Source organism: Oncorhynchus mykiss, chromosome 19 (assembly GCF_013265735.2).
Source record: "Oncorhynchus mykiss isolate Arlee chromosome 19, USDA_OmykA_1.1, whole genome shotgun sequence".
Taxonomy (NCBI): Eukaryota; Metazoa; Chordata; class Actinopteri; order Salmoniformes; family Salmonidae; genus Oncorhynchus; species Oncorhynchus mykiss.
This window is the reverse complement of record NC_048583.1, coordinates 45147201-45174234: the sequence shown is the minus strand read 5'-3', so window position 1 is coordinate 45174234 and position 27034 is coordinate 45147201. Positions and strand designations below refer to the sequence as shown.

General features: G+C 41.3%; 2 protein-coding genes and 1 long non-coding RNA gene across 4 annotated transcripts; 1 reads left to right on the top strand and 2 right to left on the bottom strand.

Annotated features, from left to right (window-relative positions):
• Positions 1-149: 149 nt before the first annotated feature.
• Positions 150-7335, bottom strand: LOC110497967 (adenylosuccinate synthetase isozyme 1 C). The gene is made up of 13 exons (XM_021574457.2): positions 7051-7335; positions 5625-5727; positions 5472-5534; positions 5327-5377; positions 4663-4729; positions 4387-4494; positions 4130-4211; positions 3916-4042; positions 3554-3708; positions 1980-2104; positions 1464-1561; positions 1167-1316; positions 150-788 (listed from the first exon to the last, which is right to left on the bottom strand). The coding sequence occupies exons 1-13, from the start codon at positions 7246-7248 to the stop codon at positions 736-738; spliced, it is 1380 nt and encodes a 459-aa protein (XP_021430132.2). The 5' UTR covers positions 7249-7335; the 3' UTR covers positions 150-735.
• Positions 7336-11405: 4070 nt separating this feature from the next.
• On the top strand, positions 11406-16072 carry LOC118941480. Of its 2 annotated transcripts, XR_005037749.1 has the most exons (4): positions 11406-11477; positions 13193-13240; positions 14524-14657; positions 14786-16072. It is a non-coding gene; the product is annotated as an uncharacterized LOC118941480 (long non-coding RNA). The 2 variants fall into 2 exon arrangements; XR_005037750.1 differs by lacking the exons at positions 11406-11477; positions 13193-13240 and adding an exon at positions 13345-13403.
• Positions 16073-16264: 192 nt separating this feature from the next.
• LOC110497965 lies at positions 16265-22709 on the bottom strand. The gene is made up of 7 exons (XM_036954910.1): positions 22585-22709; positions 22364-22434; positions 22138-22258; positions 21840-22004; positions 21554-21656; positions 21278-21430; positions 16265-18052 (listed from the first exon to the last, which is right to left on the bottom strand). The coding sequence occupies exons 6-7, from the start codon at positions 21300-21302 to the stop codon at positions 17142-17144; spliced, it is 936 nt and encodes a 311-aa protein (XP_036810805.1). The 5' UTR covers positions 21303-21430; positions 21554-21656; positions 21840-22004; positions 22138-22258; positions 22364-22434; positions 22585-22709; the 3' UTR covers positions 16265-17141.
• Between the last annotated feature and the right edge of the window lie 4325 nt (positions 22710-27034).

Genomic DNA, 27034 nt, shown 5'->3' with positions numbered 1-27034 from the left:
AAACCCTGCTCAAACCAGTGTCTCAAACCACAATCGCAAGTTTATGAACGTTAGTGATGCATTCTGTTACAATGTTTAAGAAAACTCACGTTTTAATATCACTACTAGTTACATACTATCATTCCTCAATGCATAAAATGTAAAAATACCAAGTTATCATATAAGTTTTATTTTAAAGCTTCCAGTGAGGCAGCATCTCATTTACTCATGCTTTGTTAGGTCTTGCTTATGAAATTGTAGCTAGCAAAGACATATCAAATTCCATATTAGCCTACTACAAAATTACAATTTTTTATCACACTGTTTCACTCCTAAACATGTGCAAACAAACAGCTGGTTGATACAAAATATGTGTAGTCTGCTGGTGTGATAAATGAGTAAAGAAGACTGAAACAGTAGATGTAAGGCAGGTAAGGTTACACAGGAGGAAAAGTTATTGGATGTGTTTTTATCTTTCATGTTTGTTGTGTGGCACAAGGTAAGATTTACTCCTTGGTCAGTAATAGGACTTTCTGGCCGACATCATCACAAGGCAACTTACTGATGAGAAGCACTGCATAGATAGATGTAAAGTTACCAACATTACCAGTCAACATTGTTTCAAAGCTACACAAATCTGTTGGGTATAAGTTTTTTTTTTTTTACCCAATATTAGACAGTTTGGGGGTTGCAAACATATGTCACATCATGCCATATCTTTGTGCGTCCATCTTGAGGAGAGAGGATGTAAACTCTCTAGAACATCTGGATCATGCACTCTCTGGACTTTCCTACACCGACCCACTTAACTGTAGAGAGAAATGACAAAGGACATTTCAAAAAATATGAACACATCCCCAAAACATTTGCACTAGACAAGTATCATCTTTGCAGAACTGGGTACTAGTTATGATATAGACAATAGTGCCCCTTACTGGCACATTTAAGCCATGTCCCTGGTACTCAGTTGGCTCTTCAGTTTCCTATATAGGGGTCAGTAATAGTATGCTGGACTATGGTATGGTTAAAACTGGGTCATGTTCAGTAGACATGCAACTGAAGAAAATGTTTTGAAATGGAGGAGGTACTACTACTACGACCTATAGGCATACTTGTCCAATAAGAAGGCTTTATTTTGTTATCAGTTTGGGTCAGCAGGAACACCCTCTATCCTATATGTAACTTACTGGGTACTCCAATGTGGTTCTCCACAAAGCGGATGTAGTTCTGAGCCTTCTGGGGGAGATTATTCCACTTCCTGGCTGCAGACGTGTCACTCTTCCAGCCGGGGAAGGTCTCATACTCTACCTCCACTTTGTGCAACAGCTCCATGTCAGCTATGTGAGTGAAGGATGAAGATCATAAATCAGAGGAGAAATGAAATGTTTTTGTATAGATAATACTTCATGAATTCTATACATGTCTATTTTACAGGGTAGGCCTAGTTTGGTACAGTACTTTTGAATCGAATTTAGAGAGCATACCTGGGAAATGGGGAATTCTTTTGCCATTGATTTTGTAGGCCACTCCTACTTTGATCTCATCCAGCACATCAAGGATGTCAAGTTTTGTCAAAGCAATGCTTTAAGGAAGCAATGTTATTTGTTTAACACATTTCAGGAAAGAGATGAAAACTACTACAAGAGTTACATTCAGAGGAGCAGTCACAGACAGATACAGCACATTGAACAGCGCAGATAAAGAAATAACAAATAAAATAACTTGCCTTTTGTGAACTAACACTCGCCCCTGACTTTTTTCTCCCCTACTAGCACTGACTTTGCTGATAGTTACTTTATTTAGAAAAAATATACTTACTATGACTGAGATATGTGATTGTCCCACCTAGCTATCATAAAATGAATGCACTAACTGTAAGTCTCACTGGATAAGAGTGTCTGCTAAATGACTAACATGTGGAATGTCAATGTAGTAAAGAGTAGGGGATATTCAAAAAGAGTTAAGATTTGGCAGCCTGCCTTTCAGTCATATCCACTCACGCAGTGAAGCCATTGATCATGTGAGCGTATCTCAGGATGACCAGGTCCAGCCAGCCACAGCGACGTTTCCTGCCTGTGGTCACGCCCACCTCATGACCCCTTGTCTGCAGCAGCTCACCTGTCACCTGCACAAAACCCACTCAGTTTAGAATAGATCATTTGATTGATCAATAGTCAAATACTTCTGTGTTGTCCACTTATGGTCACCAGTCTTAATAGTTTTTATTACAAAAAAGTATTAAAAATAAACACTTGTGCGGTGGGGGAAATCTTTGTGGGCTATACTCATCCTTGTCTTAGGGAAGTTAGTTAGTGGTCTGTTGATATAATGTTGGTGGTGTGGGGGCTGTGCTTTGGCAAAGTGGGGGGGGGAACATCCTGCCTGGTTGGCCCTGTCCAGAGGTAACTTTGGACGGAGTCACATTATCAGTCCCCAGTATCTATTCTGTAATAGTTTATGTGCAGGGGGCTAGGGTCAGTCTGTCCCATCTGTTTTAATTATCCTGTCTGATATGGTGCTCTGTGTGATCTTAGGTATGCTCCCTCTATTTCTCTCTTTCGCTCTCCTCTCTCTGTCTCCCCCCCCGGAGGACCTGAGCCCTAAGACCATGCCTCAGAACTATCTGGCCTGACAACTACTGGCTGTCCCCATCCACAGTCCACCTGGTCGTGCTGCTGATCCAGTTCATGTGGTTCTGCCTACAGCTATGAAACCCTGACCTGTTCAATGACCTCTGAGTGCTCGGCTATGAAAAGCCAACTGACATTTACTCCTGATCTGTTGCACCCTCTATAACCACTGTGATTATTATTTGACCCTGCTTGTCATCTATGAACATTTGAAAATCTTGAAGAACGATCTGGCCTTAATGACCATGTACTCTTACAAAAGGTTTCTTCCTAGTTTTTCCTAGCCACTGTGCTTCTACATCTGCATCGCTTGCTCTTTGGGGTTTTAGACTGGGTATCTGTATAAGGGCTTTATAAAATAAATGTGATTGATTTCAGTAAAAGCTTAGTAAAGCAATACATTTACAGTTGGAGTGAGGGATCAAGCTGAAACACGTTGACCAGAAACCCCATGGACAGTTCTCATGTTAGGTTACATAACCCCAGACCAGACAGTATGTCTATCTTGAACCCTGACTCTGGCCTAAATTTAGGCCTTGAACATGTGATCAGCATGAGAGCTGAAGAGTGTTGTAACAGGCCTCTCACACAATCTGACAGCTGGCCACAGAGGCAGCGCCTTTTGATACCAGGCTTCCTACATGTGTGAGAGTCATATGATCTTAAACACTAGGTTTACTATACATATCCAACTCAACTTGTACCTCAAAAGAAAAGAACATGTCCAAACAAACTGTATATATCAAACTACTAACCCTTCCTGTATGTAAATGCACTACAACCTCTGCTAAGAGGTCTTCACCTTCATGGCACAGGTGATAGTGTACTCTCTCACTCAAGGTCACCGGTTCAAGTCTTGCTATGGCTGTTCATCTTTAATCGTTACAATAGAATCTCCTTATTGAGAGAGTCAAGAATGTCCATATAGATGAATGAGCTCTTACATTGAGTTGTTCTGTGGGGAAGGCACCAATTCCCACCCTGGTGGTGTAGGCTTTTGATACACCATACACTTCACCAATATTCAGGGGAGGGATGCCAAGACCAGTGCATGCCCCACCAACGGTGCAGTTTGATGAGGTCACAAAAGGATATGTGCCTAAAGGGAAGAGAGAAAGTGGAAATAAATGTACATACAGATGAGTTGTCCATGTAACCATCACACTTTCTTATCCATCTTATCATTGGCACGATCCTTAATGTAAGATTGTTTGTTTGTGAATAAAGGCCCACGTTGGAGCTTAGGAGTGTGCGGACTCTATTTATTTTTTAGAACAGTCTGCAATGGGACCATGACATTTCTTACCAAAGTCAATGTCGAGGAGGGCAGCGTTGGCCCCTTCCACCAGAATTTTCTTTGGGGGTCCATGAAGAGCCTCGTACATGTAATAGACTCCATCCCGAACCATCGGCCGCAACCTCTCTCCATACTCCTGCACAGTACAAGACAACAAGAAGTATCATAGATCTAATATATCTGTAGCCCATGACTATTCATTCAGAGGGGATTTACCACATACCTTCAGTTTTTTCAGCTGACTTTCAGTATCAACTGTCAGGGATGAGTACATGGACTGGTACTGTTCGACAAGGTTCTTGAATCTGAAAGAAACTCCCAAATCATCTCAATCTCTATTACCTTTCACTTTAGTGGGTCAATTTAGTTAAAGAGTAAAGTCTTGAGACAGCTACAACCATATACTGTTGGACTCTCAAAATGTTTATTGTATGTCAGGTTTAGATGTTTATATTGTGTCCTGTCTGTCAGTAAGCATACTTGGTAGAGAACTCCTTGAAGTCTCCCAGCAGGTCACAGACACGCAGTCCTATGCGAGATGCCTTGCTGGCATAGGTGGGTCCAATGCCTTTCTTGGTTGTTCCAATTCTGTCATGATAAAAACACACCTGTTTTAGTTGAGGGGATTACAAAGTAGCATTTGCAATTTTACATCAGCTGTGAAAGTGATTGACTGAAGTCCTGGGATTTCTATTGACAATGAGCCATTGTACTCTCTACCTTTATGTAAGCAACCATTGCCTTCCCTACCCTTACATCTTTCCCTCTGTTGCTTGTCTCTGGGTCTCCTGAATTCCATCCACAACCTGATGGAAATCAAACACTGTTGAAAGATAAAAGCAAAATAAATGTCATCCTTTCTCCAAGCACAATACACAAATATACACTGAGTATACCAAACATTAGGAACACCTTCTAATATTGAGTTGCAAAATACAGAAATCATTCCTGTATGCTTAATTTGGTATTTTTCAAAATTCAGCATCATATAATGCAAAATGCATCATACAGGGATGATTTCTGTATTTTTTAAGTTATATATCTTGAAAACTTGATTGGTGACAAGCAAAACATTTTGGGACTAAGTCAACAATGGACTAATGAAACAAATACCCAAAGATGTACTTTTCCTTTAAATCTTTTGTCTGGCCCAGTCACCCTCTGAATGGCACACAAACATGATCCATGTCGCAATTGTCTCAAGGCTTAAAAATCCTTCTTTAACCTGTCTCCTCCCCTTCATCTACATTGATTGAAGTGGGATCATAGCTTTTACCTGGATTCACCTAGTCAGTCTATCTCATGGAAAGAGAAGGTGTTCTTAATGTTTTGTATACTTAGTACATTATGCAGATAAAAATATCACATATTCTGTATACATCTTCGCTTCATTTGTGAAACCAGAAAAATACACACATACCAAGGTGAGCTCTGTCAGAGACTATTAGTCTCTTCTCCCAGCCTTTGAGACCTGGTCAGAGAATTGAGAAAAAAAGTAATGTAATGGCTTCCGCGTCACTTGACAACTACAGCATTGACTGTTATTCTAAAAATATTTAATTTACCTTTCTTCTCATTGTTCTCCGCCTCCTCAAACAAACCTGGTAGGTGTATGACTACGCCATTACCTACAAGGGAACATATGCTAGATAAGAGCATACTGACCAGTGCCTACTGGAATTAGTGGAAATGGGGATAAAGAGTAGAGAAACACTCACCAATGACACATATGCTTTTGGGGTTGATAATTCCACTGGGGAGAAGGTGGAAGTCATACTCTGTGCCTTCCACTACCACTGTGTGGCCTGCATTGTTACCACCCTAGAAGATCAAAACAAGATTGTGTTTAGCAAACCTCCAACTGTCACCAGAGTCAAGCAGCTTGATTTCACCAAAGGACAGTTATTGATTTGATTTATGGCTGTTTTGCAAAAAGGGTCAGCAGAACATGAACATAAAACTGTCAGGACATCCACTGGCCATGCATCCAGAGCAAATGTAGAATCTTATTTTAGTCCGTGTGTAATGGAGTCTAAGCCCCCTCCTTGTCACAAAGCTACCCCCTACCAACCATTTTAACAGACTTGGCTGCCAGACCCTACACTCCGTCTCCCCGGCTAAGACCTGGCCTTCTAAATGTCAAGTCACACTGGGAATGTGACCCTGCACCAGCCCAGTGGGTGGGGCTGGCTGAAGAAGTCCACAGAGTGCTCAGTGCTGTGACCTACTGTCAATGGAGAGTACAACACAACAATTGTGTAATGGACTTTGCACTGTTAGTCCCCCAATAAATGATTCATGAGCAAGTTTTGCTTTTCTTTGCTGGTCAAAGAGAAACTTTGATCTTAAGAAACATTGCCTAAGTGTCATTATTGACATCATCTTCATTAAGGAGGTCAAGCTCTATATAGTAGAATAGTTTATGACTGTTTATGATATCAATAACCCTTTGTAATTCTATGAGTATTGGTCTAATTGTGCTCTAATGCTTCCTTCCCCCAGCAGTACTGTGTGAATGTAGCTTTTTGCCGTATGTTGGTACTTTGGTCTGTTTGAGCATTTTACTGTATTGGTCTTCAGATAGATACAATTTTGTGATGTGTGAGGTATGGATCCCCAGTTGAGAGAATATGCTTGTAATGATCATGTCGTAAGAAGAGACAAATAACCAGTCAATAGCATTCCAATTTGAAAAGTTTAATTTAAACTCCAGTCAAGTCAATAAATACAAATTCAGTTGAAATTGAAGAACGGGTAATAGTCCACCAAGGATTTTTTAAAATTCTTTAAACAATTCAATCTAAACCAATTTCCTGCAATGATAAAATAGAAAACACAACGGAACTTTATTGATCCTAAATTCCCTTATAACCTCGAGGACATCACATAACAGAACATTTAGGGCAAAAAACAATGTGCTATTTCAACCATTTTCCAATGCCTACCCCACACCGGTCACACTGTAGTTCAATATGCTACAGTGACAGTCACTGATTCCGATGTGTTGGACACACGATTTGCTAAAGACTCACCATGAATTTTACAGCAACCATGCTTATAATTCAATGACATGATGATATAACTTTTGTCAGTTCAAGTATGTGAACGTTGCATTTATATCGTATCATATACACACGATATTACCTGACATCTGCAAACAAGGTCAGACTCAGTCGCCAATAAATCGACGACTTTTCCTTTGCCTTCATCTCCCCATTGCGCACCGAGCACTACTGTCACTTTGTTCCCTGTTTCGTTCCGTGGCCGCTTCAGCCCTTGGGTTGGGTTGGAGGGCGGATTTGTATAACTCTTGTGGTCTTTTGCTGACCAGCTAAACGACATGATGTTGCTTATGCTGTCCGTCCGAAACAGACTAGAATGTTTCCAAGAGTAGTATTGCCATATCAATGTCTCCGTGATGTCAGGACGCACGGACCGCAGTAGGCATGATTATTAGTTCAAACAGTTGTTTCTATTGGACACATTCAGGTAGGTCCCGCCCCGTTTCGTTCTGTTAGCTTCTGTTCAAGAAACGTTTTGCAACAGATTCGGCGTAATGAATTCCCCCCAGATCTCGAACAGCGGCTGCATTGGGAGGAGCCCTGTCTCTCAAGTCCACATGTTAATATAAAACTTGTTTGATGTCAATAAAAATAAAGGCAAATAGAATTATTCCGTTGGTAGGCAGTTAAACATTTTTTGGGCAGTTAGGAAGATTACAATGCTTATATGAAATTTATAACTGGCACTCTAATCTTTCGAAAAGTAGGATCAATTGTAGACCTAAATTGGCACTCCACATGAAAAAGGTTGCCGACACCAGCAATATGAAGCCACACTTGTGGAAGGACGCATAGGCCCACAGTGTACCATGAGTGTCATTGTCTCCTGAGCTTCCCACCAACGTTGTCTCATTGTACTGCTTTCCCAGATGTTCATCATAATGTGTGTGCACAGCTCATTTTTGCATTTGCCCGTCTGCATTAGTCACATGAAAAAGGCATATCTGTGATATTTTATCGATTTTAACCTTTTCTTTTTATTGGCCAGTCTGAGATATAGCTTTTTCTTTGCAACTCTGCCTAGAAGGCCACCATCCCGGAGTCATCTCTTCGCTGTTGACGTTGAGACTGGTGTTTTGCGGATACTATTTAATGAAGCTGCCAGTTGAGGACTTGTGAGGCATCCATTTCTCAAACTAGACACTTGTCCTCTTGCTCAGTTGTGCACCGGGACCTCCCACTCTTTCTATTCTGGTTAGAGACAATTTGCAGTGTTCTGTGAAGGGAGTAGTACACAGCTTTGTACCAGATCTTCAGTTTCTTGGCAATGTCTCGCATGGAATAGCCTTCATTTCTCAGAACAAGAACAGACTGACGAGTTTCAGAAGAAAGATCTTTGTTTCTGGCCATTTTGAGCCTGTAATCGAACCCATAAATGCTGATGCTCCAGATACTCAACTATAGATTTTTTAAATAAAAAAATATAAATATATACCTCACCTTTATTTAACCAGGTAAGCTAGTTGAGAACAAGTTCTAATATACAACTGCGACCTGGCCAAGATAACGCAAAGCAGTGCGACAGAAACAACAACACAGAGTTACACATGGAATAAACAAGCGTACAGTCAATAACACAATAGAAAAAAAGAAAGTCTATATACAGTGTGTGCAAACGGCATGAAAAGGCAATAAATAGGCCATAGTAGCAAAGTAATTACAATTTAGCAGATGAACACTGGAGTGATAGATGAGCAGATGATGGTGTGTAAGTGGTGATACTGGTGTGCAAAAGAGCAGCAAAGTAAATAAAAACAATATGGGGATGAGGTAGGTAGATTGGGTGGGCTAATTACAGATGGACTATGTACAGCTGTAGCGATCGGTTAGCTGCTCAGATAGCTGATGTTTAAATTTAGTGAGGGAAATGTAAGTCTCTAGCTTTAGCGATTTTTGCAATTCGTTGCAGTCACTAGCAGCAGAGAACTGGAAGGAAAGGTGGCCAAAGGAGGTGTTGGCTTTGGGGATGACCAGTGAGATATACCTGCTGGAGCGCGTGCTACGGGTGGGTGTTGTTATCGTGACCAGTGACCTGAGATAAGGCGGAGCTTTACCTAGCATAGAATTATAGATGACCTGGAGCCAGGTGACAAATATGGTGACGAATATGTAGCGAGGGCCAGCCAACTAGAGCAGACTAGAGCATACAGGTCACAGTGGTGGGTGGTATAAGGCACTTTGGAAAACAAAACGGATGGCACTGTGATAGACTACATCCAGTTTGCTGAGTAGAGTATTGGAAGCTATTTTGTAGATGACATCGCCGAAGTCGAGGATCGGTAGGACAGTCAGTTTTACTAAGGTAAGTTTGGCGGCGTGAGCGAAGGAGGCTTTGTTGCGAAATAGAAAGCCGATTCTAGATTTGATTTTGGATTGGAGATGTTCGATATGAGTCTGGAAGGAGAGTTTACAGTCTAGCCAGACACCTAGGTATTTGTAGTTGTCCACGTATTCTAGTCTAAAGAAGGCCAGTTTTATTGCTTCAGAATATGTAACGTTCGTCGTGGGTTGAAGAAGGTGAGGACCAATGCGCAGCGTGGTAGGTGTCCATATTGTATTTAATACAAATACTGAACACTCGAACAAAAACAATAAAACAACAAACAACTAACAGCCCAGAACAGTGCAGCAAAACACAGAACAGAAAATAATCACCCACAAATCAAGGGTGAAAACAGGCTGCCTAAGTATGGTTCTCAATCAGGGACAACGATTGACAGCTGCCTCTGATTGAGAACCATTTCAGGCCAAATACAGAAATACCAAATGATAGAAAAAATAACATAGACTGCCCACCCCAACTCACGCCCTGACCATACTAAAGACAAAACAAAGGAACTAAGGTCAGAACGTGACAGAATAACAGTTTTCAGCTGTGCTAACATAATTGCAAAAGGGTTTTCTAATGACCAACTAGCCTTTTAAAATGATCAACTTGGATTAGCTAACACAACGTGCCATTGAAACACAGGAGTGATAGTTGCTGATAATGGGCCTCTGTATGCTTATGTAGATATTCCATTAAAAAAAATCAACCGTTTCCAGCTACAATAGTAATTTACAACATTAACAATGTCTACACTGTATTCTGATCAATTTCATGTCATATAAATGGACAAAAAAATAGCTTTTCTTTCAAAAACAAGGACATTTCTAAGTGACCCAAACTTTTGAACGGTAGTGTATATATAGTACCAGTCAAACGTTTGGACACATCTACTTATTCCACACTATGAATTAACACATATGGAATCATGTAGTAACCAACAAATCAAAATATATTTTAGTAGCCATCCTTTAAAAGCCACCCTTTGCCTTGATGACAGCTTTGCACACTCTTGGCATTCTCTCAACCAGCATCACCTGGAATGCTTTCCCAACAGTCTTGAAGGAGTTCACACATATGCTGAGCACTTTTTGGCTGCTTTCTTTCACTCTGCGGTCCAACTCATCCCAAACCAGGTCACTCCATCACTCTCCTTCTTGTCAAATAGCCCTTACACAGCCTGCAGGTGTGTTGGGTCATTGTCCTGTTGAAAACAAATGATAGTCCCACTAAGCGCAATCCAGATTGGAATGGCGTATCGCTGCAGAATGCTGTGGTAGCCATGCTGGTTAAGTGTGCCTTGAATTCTAAATAAATCACTGACAGTGTCACCAGCAAAGCACCCCCACACCTCCTCCTCCGTGCTTCACGGTGGGAACTACACATGCGGAGATCATCCGTTTACCTATTCTGCGTCTCACAAAGACACAATGGTTGGAACTACAAATCTCAAATTTGGACTCCTCAGACCAAAGGACAGACTTCCACCAGTCTAATGTCCATTGCTCATGTTTCTTCGCCCAAGCAAGTCCCTTCTTCTTATTGGTGTCCTTTAGTAGTGGTTTCTTTGCAGCAATTCGACAATGAAGGCCTTATTCACACAATCTCCTCTGAACAGTTGATGTTGAGATGTGTCTGTTACTTGAACTCTGTGAAGCATTTGTTTGTGCTGAAATTTCTTGCCATAATATGGACTTGGTCTTTTACCAAATAGGGCTATCTTCTGTGTACCACCCCAACCTTGTGACAACACAACTGATTGTCTCAAATGCATTAAGAAAGAACGACATTCCACAAATTACATCTTAACAAGACACACCTGTTAATTGAAATGCATTCCATGTGACTACCTCATGAAGCTGATTGAGAGAATGCTGAGTGTGCAAAGCTGTCATCAAGGCAAAGGGTGGCTACTTTGAAGAATCTCAACTATAACAAATATTTTGATTTCTTCAACACTTTTTTGGTTACTACATGATTCCATATGTGTTCTTTCATAGTTTTGTTGTCTTCACTATTATTCTTCAGTGTAGAAAAGAGTAAAAATAAATACATTTAGAATTTTAAATAAAACAAATTGTAGGTGTGTCCAAACTTTTTACTGGTACTGTATATATTATTTTGCATTCCCTCACTAAGCTAACTACCTTCACAACCAAGAGGACATAGACAAACAGCCTTTGGTAAGTGTCCTTTTGTGTTGTAATTTCACATTTGGAAGGTGCATGAAACTATTAGCATGACTTTATCATTTCTAGCACAGCCAGCTATCTAGCTAGCAAGCTATATGAATGATGAACTGAAATTAGCTACTCTTGAGGGGATCACTATTGTAGCTAGTTATGAATAGCGATAACTTGATAATAATGGCAAAGTTGTTTCCTACAAAACATTTGACTACTTTAGCAATGTAATCATATGTCCATGCCCCTATAGTGTATTTTAGATGAAACAGTCATTAGCCTCCGTCTATCACGACTTTTGGGCACCACAATGGCGCCGCCGGCAGAGGGCGATTTTTATTTTTTTATTTTTGGCAGAGGGCGGCTTGAAAACGTTCATAACAATGGCATGACGTGCCCAGTGACGGAAGTGCAAGCTATGAAAAGCAACATTGAACACTTTTATGAAAACCACATTTTCGTACCCTACAAAAATAAATTGAACTGTATTTTAAGACGGTTAAATGCTCTACTAACAAAAACGCTGTTAGAATTTTAAGTCCCATACATATATACTTACAATTCTAACAGCTTTTCTGTTAGTAGAGCATTTAACCGTCTTAAAATACAGTTCAATTTCTTTTTGTATTGTACGAAAATGTGGTTTTCTGTTTGTAAATGTACATTTGTGTATATGAAATTTGTCCAAAAGAATAATGAAATTAATTACATAAAAATGTTTCAGCTTATTTCTATTGCATGTAAAGAATCCAAACAGTACATCTCTCCATAATAGTGTAAAATCTTCATAAAAGTGTTCAATTATAAACCTACTGATGTCTTCCCACAGTTGTCTTACATGCATACTGTAATGAAACAGCAGGGAGCTCGACCTTCGAGCCGGAGGTCCGGCGCGCCATCGACTGTGCGGTAAGAGCATGCTCGAACGGCAGAGTCGAATTCCGCGCTTATAAACCCAGGGTCGTTACACTACTCCCTCCTTTCAAAGAGCGCGCTAGCTTGCGACTCTACGTCTTACAGGAACGGGCTCACCGGACAAGCACACGCACTGTCGTGGATGCGAGGTCCGATCACTTCTGACACCAATGTAATGGAACAGCAGGGAGCAGGTCTCGAACCCTCGACCTTCGAGCCCGAGGTCCGGCGCTATCGACTGTGCCGCAAAAGAATGCTCGAACTGCAGAGTCGATTTCCGCGGTTATAAACCCAGGGTCTTTACGTTACAATACAATGGCAAAAAAGATGCAACATTACAAAATGTTACATTACAAAAGGAGCAATTTTAGTTGTTTTCCTTAAATTTCTTCATATAGTGGTTGGCAGGATAATAATTATGAATCATTTAAAAGGAAACTTCCTTAATTTGGTTAACATGTAGGTATGTGTGGCAACATCCAAACTTTTTCCAACAGATATTATCAATAAATCCATTCCAATAAGGCACAACATCCTGCTGAAACAAGGTTCGTATCACTCTGTTGTTGAATGGACCAAATGAGAAACAAATCTTTCCTACTGATGAGTCAACAGGGTCAATAGAAGGTAGGCTCTGAGGGTCAGGTTTTGACACGTTCCTGAATAACATAGCAACACCTGAGGGAATGGCATCTAAAACAATTGCAAAATCTTTAGGTGTTACAGGGACCTTGTAAAGTGATAAGATAGCAACATTTGTCTATTTTTGCCCAGCTCTCAAACTGTGTGTCTGTCTGTAGGAGTTCCTACTGGAGGAGTGGTTGCAGTGTTGCCAACTAATTTTCAGGGTAAGTTGCTAGAGGCAGGTTGATTTGTTGCTAAAAGTTGCTAAATGACGTTGTGATGTCATTGCGTGACAACGTAAGTTTGCGTCATTACGTAGAATACACATTAACGTTACTCAAATTGACTGGCCATCTCGGCAAAAAATGTGATTTGACATTTGTTCAGGTACAGACTCCCACTCTTTTCTGTACATTTTTGATTGAGGCATGTTGATTGATGTAAGTTCTGTTCAAGATCAAACATTCGTGACCAACTATATTAATAATTGGGTTTGGCTCGTAGAAACCCGTACTATTGCTGCAGTCAGGCAACAATGACTTGCAATTTGCTGCTGGCCTGCTGCTGCCTGTGCACGAGCCTGCTGCTGACGTCAATCACAACGCACTTTTGCACACAGGCATGTGTGTTGTGACTGAGTGTTTGACAGAGAAGATCGTTTTGTGTCATTTAGAAGTAAAATGCGTGCATTTTAGCGTTTGAGACACTTTTCAAAAGTTGCTAAAAGTTTAAACTACATTTTTAAAGTAGCTAAATATTTTGCTAGGTGCTGTTTGAAAAAAGAAAGTTGACAGGGTAGTCTGAAAAGTTGCTAAATCTAGCAACAAAATTGCTAAGTTGGCATCACAGAGCCTTGGAGGGCAACTTTACTGGAGCACATGTGGGTGCTCATTGTCATTGAGTTAATCTATAACAGGTGATACAAGTAGGTGTCCCATGTTAGCTAATATGCCTGTGCAAGCTAGCTAGCTGGAACATATGGATTTACAGTACTAACTCATATTTCATTAATGTACACGGTTCACTGTGACCCAAGAGAACACGCCAGACTAAGAATTTTCAAAAGAAGTGGAGGCCGGTGGGAGGATTTATAGGAGGACAGGCTCATTTTAATGCTGAAATGGTATGGAGTCAAACATGGTTTCCATATATTTGGTGTTTTTGATACCGTTCCATTCATTCCATTCCAGCCATTACAATGAGGCCATTCTCCTATACCTCCTCCCACCAGCCACCACTGTGCTAAAGTTAAGATCATAATGAATACTATATGGACAGTCGACCTGATCCTAGATCAGCACTCCTACTCTGATGGTAAATATCTCTCACTCATCCTTTCTATAACTTTTTGACCCCCTGTTCTATGATTAGTAGATGTGGGTGAGTGGACATACACATCTGGGACTAGCCTAGCCACAGATGTTCTTCTCAACTATTGGCAAGGAGTAATTTGACACCTAATCACCATTAAATATGCTTTATTCTGCATTCAACACTTCGATTGCAGAAGAGCTGAGCACCTATCAGATCCTCTGCTGTCCTTCACCCCTTGGTGCAGTCTTCTGACCATCGCTGGGGCCAGGAAAAAGTCTGTCAACCGAAGTAGGAGCCAAGTGTATCACCATGCAACACTCTACCGAGGTAGACTATGCTTTGAGTAGCAACTGACTGACTGACAGTCAGGCATGCAGAGACACACTCAAATTCGACTTGACATTATCTTGACAGAACTTTACTCAGATACCCCCACTATTTCATCTCCACCCTAGGTTCCGGGTGATCTCCCATCTTCTTCATAGTGGCCTCAGCTGGACTCCACTGGTCAGCTGGAAACCCACCGCATAACCTCTAGCCAGGTGAATCAAGAGCTTCACCAGAGACGGAAGAGGAAGCGAAACATCCTGGCCTTCCTACGTCACCGCCTTATCTGCTTGTTGCCCTAGCACAGTGTTTCCCTACTCCAGTCCTCCATCAGTATACATTTTTAATGTAGCCCCAGACAAGCACATCTGATTCAACTTGTAAACTAATCATCAAGCCCTTGAGTTGAATGAGGTGTGTTTGTCTGGGGGCTACAATGAAAATGTGTGCGGTTAGGGGTACTTGAAGACCGGAGTTGGTAAACAACGAGGGAGTTCTATTAACCTGAGCCGCGGTGCACTGGTCTATGACCCATGGCATGAAAGGGACAAATCTGTGAGGGAGGAGTGCCCTTCTCAAATCTAACAGTAATTTGTGCCACTGTCATGTTGTCGACAAGGCAGCATGGTGCGTCTTTCAGAAATATTTTTTCCCTTAAAATATGTTAGAATTTTCAAACTAGTTGTTTTCATTGTGATTGCTTTTGATAAAAACGCACTATCTGCAATCACTTTCACATGTGAAAACACAGACCTACTCATTACTCCATGTGCTTAGTCTAGCCTACAGTAGGCAATCTCTTTTAACCCGCTGCAAACTGCTCCCAGTGGGGAAACCCAGGCCAATAATCGAATCCCTGCTCACATTTTAAGCCCTTAGAGGTGCTCGACCCTAAACACATGTGGACTGACTACAGGTTATAAAGAGGCAGAGGGCATGAACTGCAAGGCGAAAGACAGACCATAGTTAAAGGGATACTTTGGGATTTTGGCAATGTGGCCCTTTATCTACTTCCCCAGAGTCAGATGAACTCAGCTGTTATAGATGTTCAAATAATCCATAATGTAAAAATAAGGGAATTTTATATTATTTTCAACATATATCATTTATTTTTTTCAAAAGTGACAGTAGGTTTGCTGGGATTGTGGCTGTGCAGAGACCACAGACAGTAGTAGCCTAATAGAACATAACAGGCTGCATGGGAACGTGTTCATGACTCAGCTTCTTGGTCGGCTACAAATCAACCTGGCCAGGGAACAATGGCAGCTTTTCAGTTGATTTCAATATTTTTAAGAACTCTAAATCATCCAAAGGAAGAAAGAACATGCCGATATCATCTTGGAGGAATCAATTTAGTCCAATATAACGTAGACCTAGTCCATTGCAATGTGCACAAACCATGTATGGGAGAAGAAGAAAAAAATATCATCTCAACATTTCCTTCCCTCTTGACTTCCTCTTCCGGGAATCGCCTAGGGAGAGGACAGACTGAAATTAATAGATTGAAGGAATAAAAATGACATACCATTGACTTTAAAATAGTATGCCGATAATATCCCGACATTTGTAGTTACGATTGCATTTGATGGATCAGAAAGAGGCTTGGCAGGGGTGAGAATGGACTTTTATTATGTTTCTTATGCCATTTCATTTCCAAAATAATCTCATAGTGCTACTGGTTGCATCAATCTCTAGATCATTAAAGCACAAAATTAATTTAAATTAAAACATCTTTCAGCAAAGACAGACTTACAAAACGACACAGTTTACAGGAAGCACAAAAAAAGTAATTGTGTTAGTAGGTTAAATAATCCATTTAGCTGTTTAGGTTGTTGTGAGGTTGGGCAGTTCAACAACATATGGGTACGGAGGTACAGGAAACAAAGAAACTCCTTCAAAAAGATTACACACAGAGCAGAAATGCTAAGCAAGTTCTTCCTACTGAGGTATGACATTGAAGTGTACTTTGATATAAATGATAAATATTCAACTGTGGCGTTTATGAGGTGTCAGGTTGATTTTAAGACTTGTCAAGATATAAGATTCAGGCTGACAAAAGGGCATAAAGTAGCAGCCAAAATGCCAGACAAAGTGGTTTACCGGGGATTTTAAAGATTTTTACTGAAGAGGACAGTGTTAATAGCAGGACAAGACACAATCAGATTAAACCAGATCCTGGTTAGACTGACGCACGTCTGTTAATTGAAATTATGGGTTGAATAAAAATGTCCCTCTTGCACCAGTTAGTTTTCCATCCAGTCGTTTGACCTACCTCACTGCAACACACACCCCTTTTTACATTTAGGGTGTCGCTTTCCAGTGTTACCTTGTGCTTTAGAGAGTCAAAGAAAAAAACAAACACGAAAAACAAACTATTTGATCATGAAAGGACTCAATAAGATGTAAATGGGAAGCTTTTAAGATCGGTTTCCAAAAACAGTACATTCATGCTAAAACTTAACTTTTAAAAACAGCACCAAATGATCAGACACTATATAAAAAGTAAAATGCAATAAAACCACATAAAAAAAGGGGACAACATCTCCCTTTCATACACGTCAGGAGACCACAGTTCCAAACATCTTTATTAGAATGAATTAATACATTACCTTCATTACTCTTATTTTTGTTTCTTCTAAAGAGCTTCTGCTGTTTTTTATCCTCTGGTATTAGGGGCCCTGACTCAAAAGGCGGCAGAGCTTCGGATACCGATGAGAGCAGATCTTTAGAGTCCACTCCAACGCTTTGCACCGCACTGACCAAACACTTGTTGCCATTGGTGTCTGTGTTGCCATTGGTGTCTTGTTGTCCATTAGTTACACCCTTATCCTGTGCCACCATCTTTACCACCATGTCATCCCCAGTCTCAACTGGTCTAAGAGTCTTTACCATCATGCTGCTGCTCTCACCTTCAATGTCATCTTGGCCAATGGTTTTTCCCATCAGCTTGCCCTCTATAATCATGTCCATATCAGCGACAGCCAGTGTGCAGGCTCCATTAAGTTGACCCTCTCCATTGCTCTGTGAGCACTCAGGCATCAATTCCTCCGTCACCAGGCCACTGTTGACATTCTGGTTGATTTCAGCCAGGTCTGTGAAGGTAGAGGGGCTTGGGGTGTTATTTAGGACATCCATTCCTAGTATTGCCGGAGGTGGCGAATTGTCTGTGGGGAGGCTTCGCAGAGGCTCCCCTCCATCCTGGGATTCAGCTGGGAGCCGGTTAGTCTTTGACAAAGCTGTTTTTTGGGGGTATATTTCTTTGGGTATGCTGGGGAATCCGTTCACTCCTTCTCTTGGTGCCCTCTCTTCTGCCTGGGGTTGGGTGGGAATGGGAGTGCTGGAGACTTCTGAGACCGAGGCTTCGACATCTTCTTTTACAGGCTTGACACTTGATCCTGCAGGTGAGAGGTTCTGTTAATGCTTGAAGAGAGGAAGAGCAGGTCTACTGTACCAGGCATTCCTAACATTCCATCATTCTTAATTAAGCAGGCAATGTTTAAATCTAGCAAGTGCTGTTAAATAAAATACACAAAGAAGCACAACCAAGCACACATTCTTGATGAAATTAAGCAGGTGTAATTGGTAGTGGCTGCAATAAAGCTCAAATGTAAGCACAGAGAATTATTTAAAAAGTAATAGAGCAATAACTCTTAGCAAAGATGTTTAATTTACAATTTGTAGAAACTTTTGAGAATAGAAAGATTCAGAACTTTTGTGAAACACAGAGTTGAAAAATATGAATCAAAACTAGATGGTGGTCAGAGAGAGTGGAGGGGCTGAAATGTAGCTGAAGGGATTAAAAACAAAACAACTATTGTAAAATATACACTGTATATAGTATGTATATGCTGGAAGTAGAAGCCTAAGTGTTGTTGTCCATTAGTTTACTCAAATTAGGGGAGGTATGGTAGGGCTAGGGGAAAATATATGGGAGTCTGGAAATGAAGCAGACAATTACATTGATGGAAGCCACAATCCAGCCGCAATATTAAAGCTAATCTACCCCCCTAATATACAGTACCAGTCAAAAGTTGACAATCATTCAAGGGCTTCTTTATTTGTACTATTTTCTACATTGTAGAATAGTGAAAACAAACTATGAAATAACACATATGGAATCATGTAGTAACCAAAAAAAGTGTTGAAGAAATCAAAATATATTTTATATTTGCAATTCTTCAAAGTAGCCACCCCCATTCTCGCAACCAGATTCATGAGGTAGTCACCTGGAACATGTTTCAATTAACAGGTGTGCCTTAAATTTGTGGAATTGTTTTCCTTCTTAATGCGTTTGAGCCAATCAGTTGTGTTGGTGACAAGGTATTGGTGGTATACAGAAGATAGCACTATTTGGTAAAAGACCAAGTCCATATTATGGCAAGAACAGTTCAAATAAGCAATGAAACGACAGTCCATTACTTTAATACATGAAGGTCAGTCAATGCGGAAAATTGCAGTCGCAGAAACCATCAAGCGATATGATGAAACTGGCTCTCATGAGGACCGCCACAGGAGAGGAAGACTCAGAGTTACCTCTGCTGTAGAGGATAAGGTCATTAAAAGTTAACGGCACCTCAGATTGCAGCCCAAATTAATGCTTCATGAAGTTCAAGTAACAGAGACCTTCATGGTCAAATTAACCACTACTAAAAGGACCAATAAGAAGAAGGGACTTGCTTGGGCGAAGAAACATGAGCAATGGATATTAGACCGGTGGAAATATGTCCTTTGGTCTGAGGAGTCCAAATTTGAGATTTGTGGTTCCAACCGCCTTATCTTTGTGAGACGTAGAGTAGGGGAACGGATGATCTCCGCATGTGTGGTTCCCACCGTGAAGTATGCAGAAGGAGGGGTGTGGTGGTGCTTTGCTGGTGACACTGTCAGTGATTTATTTAGAATTCAAGGCACACTTAACCAGCATGGCTACCACAGCATTCTGCAGCAGTACGCCATCCCATCTGGTTTGCGCTTAGTGGGACTATCATTTGTTTTTCAACAGGACAATGACCCAACACAACTCCAGGCTGTGTAAAGGGCTATTTGACCAAGGAGGAGTGTGATGGAGTGCTGCATAAAATGACCTGGCCTCCACAATCACCTGACCTCAACCCAATTGAGATGGTTTGGGATGAGTTGGACCAGAGTGAAGAAAAAGCAGCTAACAAGTGCTCAGCATGTGGGAACTCCTTCAAGACCATTGGAAAAGCATTCCAGGTGAAGCTGGTTGAGAGAATGCCAAGAGTGTGCAAAGCTGTCAAGGCAAATCTGTCAGTTCGGTTGTCATCTGAGACATTCTCATCAACGATAAAATGACAAACTCTACAGTGGAAAGTCTACACATCAGAGTTATCGGATTCACATAGAATTGTTGTTCAATTTAAATATTTGAATATGAAATTATTCGTGATGGGATGAAATGTGATTTTAGCTTCTAAAATGTGAGATTTGGGTTTTCATAAGGTAGGGCTCTGCTCAATCAGTGGCCCTCCCCTGTGAAGGGACATGGGCAATAAAACTTTTCAAACACGCCCTCCTCTCCCTTCCTATATAGGCCCTTGACCACAATATAACCTCCTGTTCCGAGGACGACGGTCCTATGTCAGAATGGTTCAGATAATAACTACAGAACGAAGCCAACATCAGCGTGAGCTTTGGTTGCGAATGGTATGAACTCTTATTCACTACAGAAGTGATACCTCCTAGCCGTTGAGTTAACAACAGCAGATGCAAACAAGGGTTAGGAAGGAACAGACAGAGTATCCCGTCTATCACCCAACGACGTTACTACAACGTATCTAATTGACCACCAGAGACATTCTTCAAAGGACTCGATTGGGCAAAACGGCCTTCCATCTACCACCAACCTACCGAAGCGCAGCTCAGAGTAAATATTTATTGCATTTTCCTTTTCCAAATGGGCGGTAATTTAGAATGCATAAGGTACTGTATTTACAATAGCACAGCTTCGGCCTTTGTTCCTCAGTCTTCCCGCTCCTTCACTCAAACCCAGCCCCTTTTCTTTTGTGTAACAAGCTGTCATATCTGTTCCGCCCGCCAGGGACGTTTTCCTTTATGACGTATTTGTAATCAAGTTATGATTTAATTACGTGTATGTGTAATTAGTTAGGTATTTAGTAAATAAATAAAACCCAATTTTGTATTGCTGATTCAACTTGTTAGCCAGGGTTTGTGCAGATAACCAAGAATTTACAACTTTCAGATGAGACTGAATTAAGATGACGATTAATATTGACTGCTATTGATGTAAAATATTACTAGGTCTTTAAGAGTTTATTCGGAAGAAAACAGCTCTATAAATATTATTTTGTGGTGCCTGACTCTCTAGTTAATTACATTTACATGATTAGCTCAATCAGGTAATATTCATTACGGAGAAATTACTTTATAGAATAGTATGTCATATCACTTAATCTGCCATAGCCAAAGACACAACAGATGTCTTTACTATTATTTTACAATGTAGAAATTAGTAAAAATAAAGAATTGAATGGTGTTTCCAAACTTTTGACTGGTACTATATATATCGGCGAAGCCTGGTTATGGTTCAGTATAGGAGTGAAGCTGGAGACAGGACAGGGTCAGAGTCGTCTTGTCCTTACCAGGCTGGCCCGTATCCCTATTCATTTCACAAGAGAGGGGGCTATCCGTTTCGCACCTGGGCCGGGTCTTCCTGAGATGAAAGCCTTTCCGGATATCATTAAGGAGGTGGTCGATAATACAGCCATCGTCCTGTGGCGGGGGTCCTTTCCGGACTGGTGACAGAGGATAGAGAGATGTATTAAGATACCACATGGCAGGCTACTGTATTGTCTTAGTGAGAATACAAAACATAGACTCCTGACAGACAGGAGATATGGACCATCAGAAGAACTCACTTATTTTTCCGTTCTCCCCCTTCTGTCTCTTGGATTCCTCCTCCTCAAGCTGCTTCTTCCTTTTCTCCGCCTTCACAGCCTGCTCTTTTCTGCTCTTGTTTTCCTGTGCATAGAACATAGAACATACATAGAACATTGAAGTACATAGAACATTGAGAAATACGATGTGAGGCAACTTCATAACCAAACCTCTGTTTTCAATATACTAGTGATGGAAATCAGTATGCATTATCAACATTTATCAAAACTTGTGGAATTCCGTCTATTAGTGATGTGCTCCTCTGACCTTTAAGGCTTTGATGAAAAGCCCCCTGAAGGTCTTAATGGTGCCGAAGAGCTCTTCCAGGGAGAGTTGGTTTGCATCCTCACACAGGTAGAGTGCCAGGTCACCCTTCTTCCTCACAATCTCTGCAAACCGCTTTTCCAAATCCAGGCAGGCCTCCAGGTTTTCCTTGGGGAGGGAAACGAGGTTGAACCATTGCCTTTTAAAGAACACTAGTGTATAGTTGACCTCCAAAATAGTTTAAAAAAAAAATCATTATTGGGAGGCAACCACAATAGAATACAATTCACTGGTTTCATACCTCAACGACCTTTTCGAACTGCTCCTTTACATCGTCCACAGAGTTGGTGACTTTCTTTGCCGCTTCTTTCAGTCGTTTTACTAAGGCACTGGCTTCTGCCTGAATGGAGTCAAGGTTGACTCTGATGGATAAAAGGCAATATTTATAAATGTTTTAATGTAATTTAATCATTTGTTTATCAATTGCAGAGCTCATAACAATTGTTTGAATAAAAAGGGTTTTATACCCAGCTGCCTTTTCACAAATCTCAATGTCGTCAGGAAGGTTCAACAGCTCTGGGTGGTTCAGCTCTGTCTCCTGTAAACAAGTCATGAGTTTATTTATGATTTCCAACTTTGATTTCATTGTCCATGTGAAGTATGTTTGGTTTCTGTGAGGAGCACTGACCACAAAGTTGTTTTTATCCTCAGAAAAGCACTAAAGCGCTATTATTTATGATAGCGTTACCTCCAGAATGTGATGGAGTAGGGTAATGCGGCTCTTGTTGGCCTTAGTCTCAGTCAGCTTCAGCAGAGAGCTGATCTTAAAGCCCTCAGCGTTCCCTGTGTGACTTCCCTGTGAGCAAGCAGAGAGTCAGGAGTTAGAGCTTTTCAGACTGCATAAGTGTTGCATGTTTACGGGTGAGTGGAATGTCATCATCCTTCATCGGTGGGGTTTAACGATTGTTGACATTCAATATTAATGGTACATTACCACCACCAACTGGACTGGAGTATAAATCCATTATACTTTGTGACGCAAAAAGAGGAAAAAGGAAAAAAAAACAAATTAGCCTGCCAACTAACCCTACATTCATTAAAAACCCACCACCCTATTTGATTGACGGTCTGGGAGAACGGGACACTCCCATTCAACACTCCCTGTAACTCTTCTGCAGTAAAATCTCATAAACCCAAGTACTTCTCTGCAGCTGCCACAACAAAACCTATTTTCTGTGATTTACGTTCCATTTCAGCATTACAGTTGATAACCATGGCAATGAACACCAAAAAGCCAGCCTTACTGAAGCACATTTAATTCGTAGACCTATCATTCTGTACTGGCAAAAGTCTACTACCCACTGGGAGCCTCTTATCATCCCTCAACATTGACCCATCTTCCTCTATTTTCTTCACTGCCTCAGGATACGACGCCTTCAGAACAACTGACTGACAACCTCAACCTGTCTCTCTCGCACCGGACACTTCTGATCCTCAGCAACATGGGCACCTCTATAGTTAACACATACCTTTTTTCCACCAATACTACACATTCCTTAGTCCCATGCCCTCCTGCACACATCTAGGAATCTCCCTACCAACTGCAAAATGACCATAAACTTGGCACCTGAAACACTTGTGGGTTCGGCACGAAAGCTATTGCAGGCTAACTGATATCCTAACATTACTTTGTCAGGTAGGAATGCCATCCTTTGGAGAGTCCTTACTTACATAGTTGAGGAAGTTTCCCACATCAAGGATGAGCCTGCAGAAACTAGGCATGAGAGTGCTCATTCTGAGACCTGAGGAGATTTTTTTTTTAATGAAACATTCTACGCAAAAAAAAAAATACTCTTTTAGACATTTTGAAAAACCACCACTTGAATAGTTAAAACATTTCCAGCACAAAGCAACAATTTGTTCTAACAAACACAATTCTTCATAATAAACCTTACTGTGTCCTCTGCTAGCTTACAAAAATATGCAATGGATTCATAAGGAAATCATTGTAACATGAGTGTTTCAGTGGTGTAAAGTACTTAAGTAAAAACACTTTAAAGTACTATTTAAGTCATTTTTTGGGTTCTGTATTTTACTACTTATATTTGACAACTTTTACTTCACTACATTACTAAAGAAAATAATGTACTTTTTATTCCAACATTTTCCCTGACACCCAAAAGTACATTTCGAATGCTTAGCAGGACAGAAAAATTGTCCAATTGACGCACTTATCAAGAGAACATTCCTGGTCATCCCTACTGCCTCTAATCTGGTGGACTCACTTAACACGTCTCGTTTGTAAATTATGTCTGAGTGTTGGAGTGTGCCTCTGGCTATCCATACATTTTTTAAAACTGTACCGCCTTGTTTGCTTAATAAAAGGAATGTTTTACTATAGATCCTTACGTATATCTTAGAAATGAAATGTACTTTTTATACTTAAGTATATTTAAAACCAAATACTTTTTCTTTAGTAGTATTTTACTAGGTGACTTTCACATTAGTCATTCTCTATAAAAAAAATTCTTACTTTTACTCAAGTATGATTATTGGGTACTTTTTCCACCACTGGTGTTTATACAGGAAAGTTGGTGTTGACTTACACTGGCATGCTGATTCAACCACCTCTGCTTTGGGCTTGAGCATGTCCAGTACTGAGGTGGTCTCCTCACACAGCAACATACAGTCTATCCTCAGCTGGTAACTGTGGGTAGACACGAGAGCGAAGATACGAAGTAGGGATGGTATGGCAGGGAAGAGAGATACCATTGGGAATTAAGAAAGACAAGTCATGGAAGTGCCAAACAAAAACAGACACCAGATTCTGTTAACTATCACAGCCAGAGATTCTTCTCTACATCCAGTTTCCAGTGAGGTGCCAGGAATTATGAAAACGAGAAAAGGAACAGCAGTTACCATGGTACAGCCAGGAGAGAGATGTAGAATCGGTCTACATTGGCCAACTTAAATTTTTCTCCCAGGAAGGATTTCAGGTTATCTATCTAAATTGAGACAGAAAAGGGAGGCTCTTTAGTCAGACCACCATGTTTGCTGTATTAATAAAGGTGATTTGCAAACATTGTGAAAGTCTCTGGTACCTACAGTACCTCATGTTTCTCAGGTAAGAGTTTAATAAGCTGCTTCAAGACCTCCACATCGAACTTAGAGCGATCCCCACTCTGAATCAACACCACAAACTCATCATGAGAGCTAGATAGAGAAGCATGGAGAAAAAAAGTAAGCTCAATGGGGTAAAAACATTGATATCAATACCGACTTAATGACAAATTACCATTTGAATTGCTTGAGAAATATGTTCAAATTCAAGTTCTTCTTTGCGTCAATAAAGGAGATCTGTAGAGAGAAGAGGGAAATAGACATTTTGTTAGGGAGGTTGTTTTAGGATTCATAATGAGCCATGTTTCTGGTGTGCTCCAGATACGAGAGCTGTAATGAGTGTTGACCAGTGCACCTCTTTAGGCTCCTTTTTGACAGGAGCAGCTGCCCCCTTGTCTTTGTGTTCGGTCACTGGGAGACAGAACAGCTGTTCAATGCTGGAGTAGTTGGGCTCCAGAGGAGCGTCTTTCTGAGCTGAAGTCCACATGGAATGACCATCTGTGTGTATGTTAAAGGAGGGACAGAATAACAACAACACATCTGGAATTATCTCACAAAAAAGTATCCAACCAGACAATCTTTTCCCATCCTACATAGAGCAGACTGCCTCTGTAAACACAGGGGAGGATCATTAAAGAGAGATGCCAAGGTTTTCCACTCACCAGTGACAGCTCTGAGTTTCTGCCAGTTGAGCTTCTTCATCCTCAGGGTGGGGCAACGGCCTGCCTTGGAGGCAGCAGCAGAGGCACACCTCAGGGACTGGCTACTCTGGGCCACCACAATGCCACCTATGCCAGGAGGAGGTGGTGGTGGACGAGGCAGGCCTGGCATACCGGGCAAGGGTGGGGGGGGTGGAGGTCCTCCACCGCCCATTCCTGGTGGGGGTGGAGGAGGGGGAGGGCAACCTGGGGGCACCTGCATCCCTGGTAGAGGAGTTGGTGGTACTCCACCTCCAATGTGTTGTAATGGTGGAGGAGGGGGAGGTGGGCATTGAAGGGGACCTGGTCCCATCAAATTGGGATATAGGAAAGGTGGAGGAGAGGACACTTTTGTGGAGCATTTGGTCAGTCTTTCTTGGTCGTCGTCCACCATGTCGGTCTGAACAGCCTTATCAATCTTCTTGGGTGGCGGACCATCCACAGCATCGACACCAGCTGTCCTGCGCTTGGAGAACACCAGGCGTTGCATAATAATCTCACGAGTGTCCATATGAGCTGGAGCACAGAAATCACACACAAACACTCAAATCTACTGAATTTTGTTGACATGTAAACAAGACAAACATTTTTCCTACGCACGCTGTTCACCCAGACTGCAGTCCTTTGCCCATAACTCACTTAGAGGTCAGCTTATTTATACTATTGAATGTGTCAGGAGCGTGATGACTCACAGTCTTGATCCAGCAGAATGGCCCGGTTAGTGATGGCCTCCAAGGCTTGCCAGATGTCAGCCCTCTCGGGCCCCAGCAGCAGCAGGGCTTGTAGGATGGACAGCAGCTGGCGGGACGACGGAGAGCTGCTCACCTTGAGGTTGAACAACACACAACCAAACCTTATTTTGAGTGGACTTATAATTTTGTTGTTTACGGAACTAGCCATGACTAGGTGACATGCAGTGTTATGGCAGTGCAGCTGACAGCTGTGCTCACTTTGTTGAAGAGGGTGATGAACACCTCCTGGTGACTGCTCATGTCTATACCGCCATAGACCCTCAGCAGCTCCTCCTCATCCTCAGACATGGCCTCTTCAAACGCCTCACACTGAATGATCAAGTCCTCATCCTCCTCATCTCTGTCACACACACACACACACACACACACACACACACACACACACACACACACACACACACACACACACACACACAATTAAAAAGGGCCTATTGAACAAGTAGCCTGTTTACAATGTTTATTTCCCACTTTCACATCAAATCAACAAAATGATTGACAAATGTGCAGGTAACAAAGGTTTTGTTTAACATTTCACTCAAACTATATTGTACTTGACCAATGCATGGGCATTTCTTATCTGCACATGACAAAAAAAGTCACAATGAAACAAGGAAGTAAGTCAAGGCAC

Bases quoted from the DNA above. Each gene is read 5' to 3' on its own strand.
- LOC110497967 (XM_021574457.2), bottom strand. From the start codon at position 7,248: ATGTCGTTTAGCTGGTCAGCAAAAGACCACAAGAGTTATACAAATCCG. The intron at 5,378-5,471 runs GTAAATTAAATA...TTCTCTGACCAG, and splicing joins GGAGAACAATGAGAAGAAAG to GTCTCAAAGGCTGGGAGAAG. The intron at 4,495-4,662 runs GTAAGGGTAGGG...TTATCATGACAG, and splicing joins CAAGCAACAGAGGGAAAGAT to AATTGGAACAACCAAGAAAG.
- LOC110497965 (XM_036954910.1), bottom strand. From the start codon at position 21,302: ATGAATAGGGATACGGGCCAGCCTG. The intron at 18,053-21,277 runs GTAAGGACAAGA...TCTCACCTGCAG, and splicing joins TAGGGATACGGGCCAGCCTG to GATCAAGTGTCAAGCCTGTA.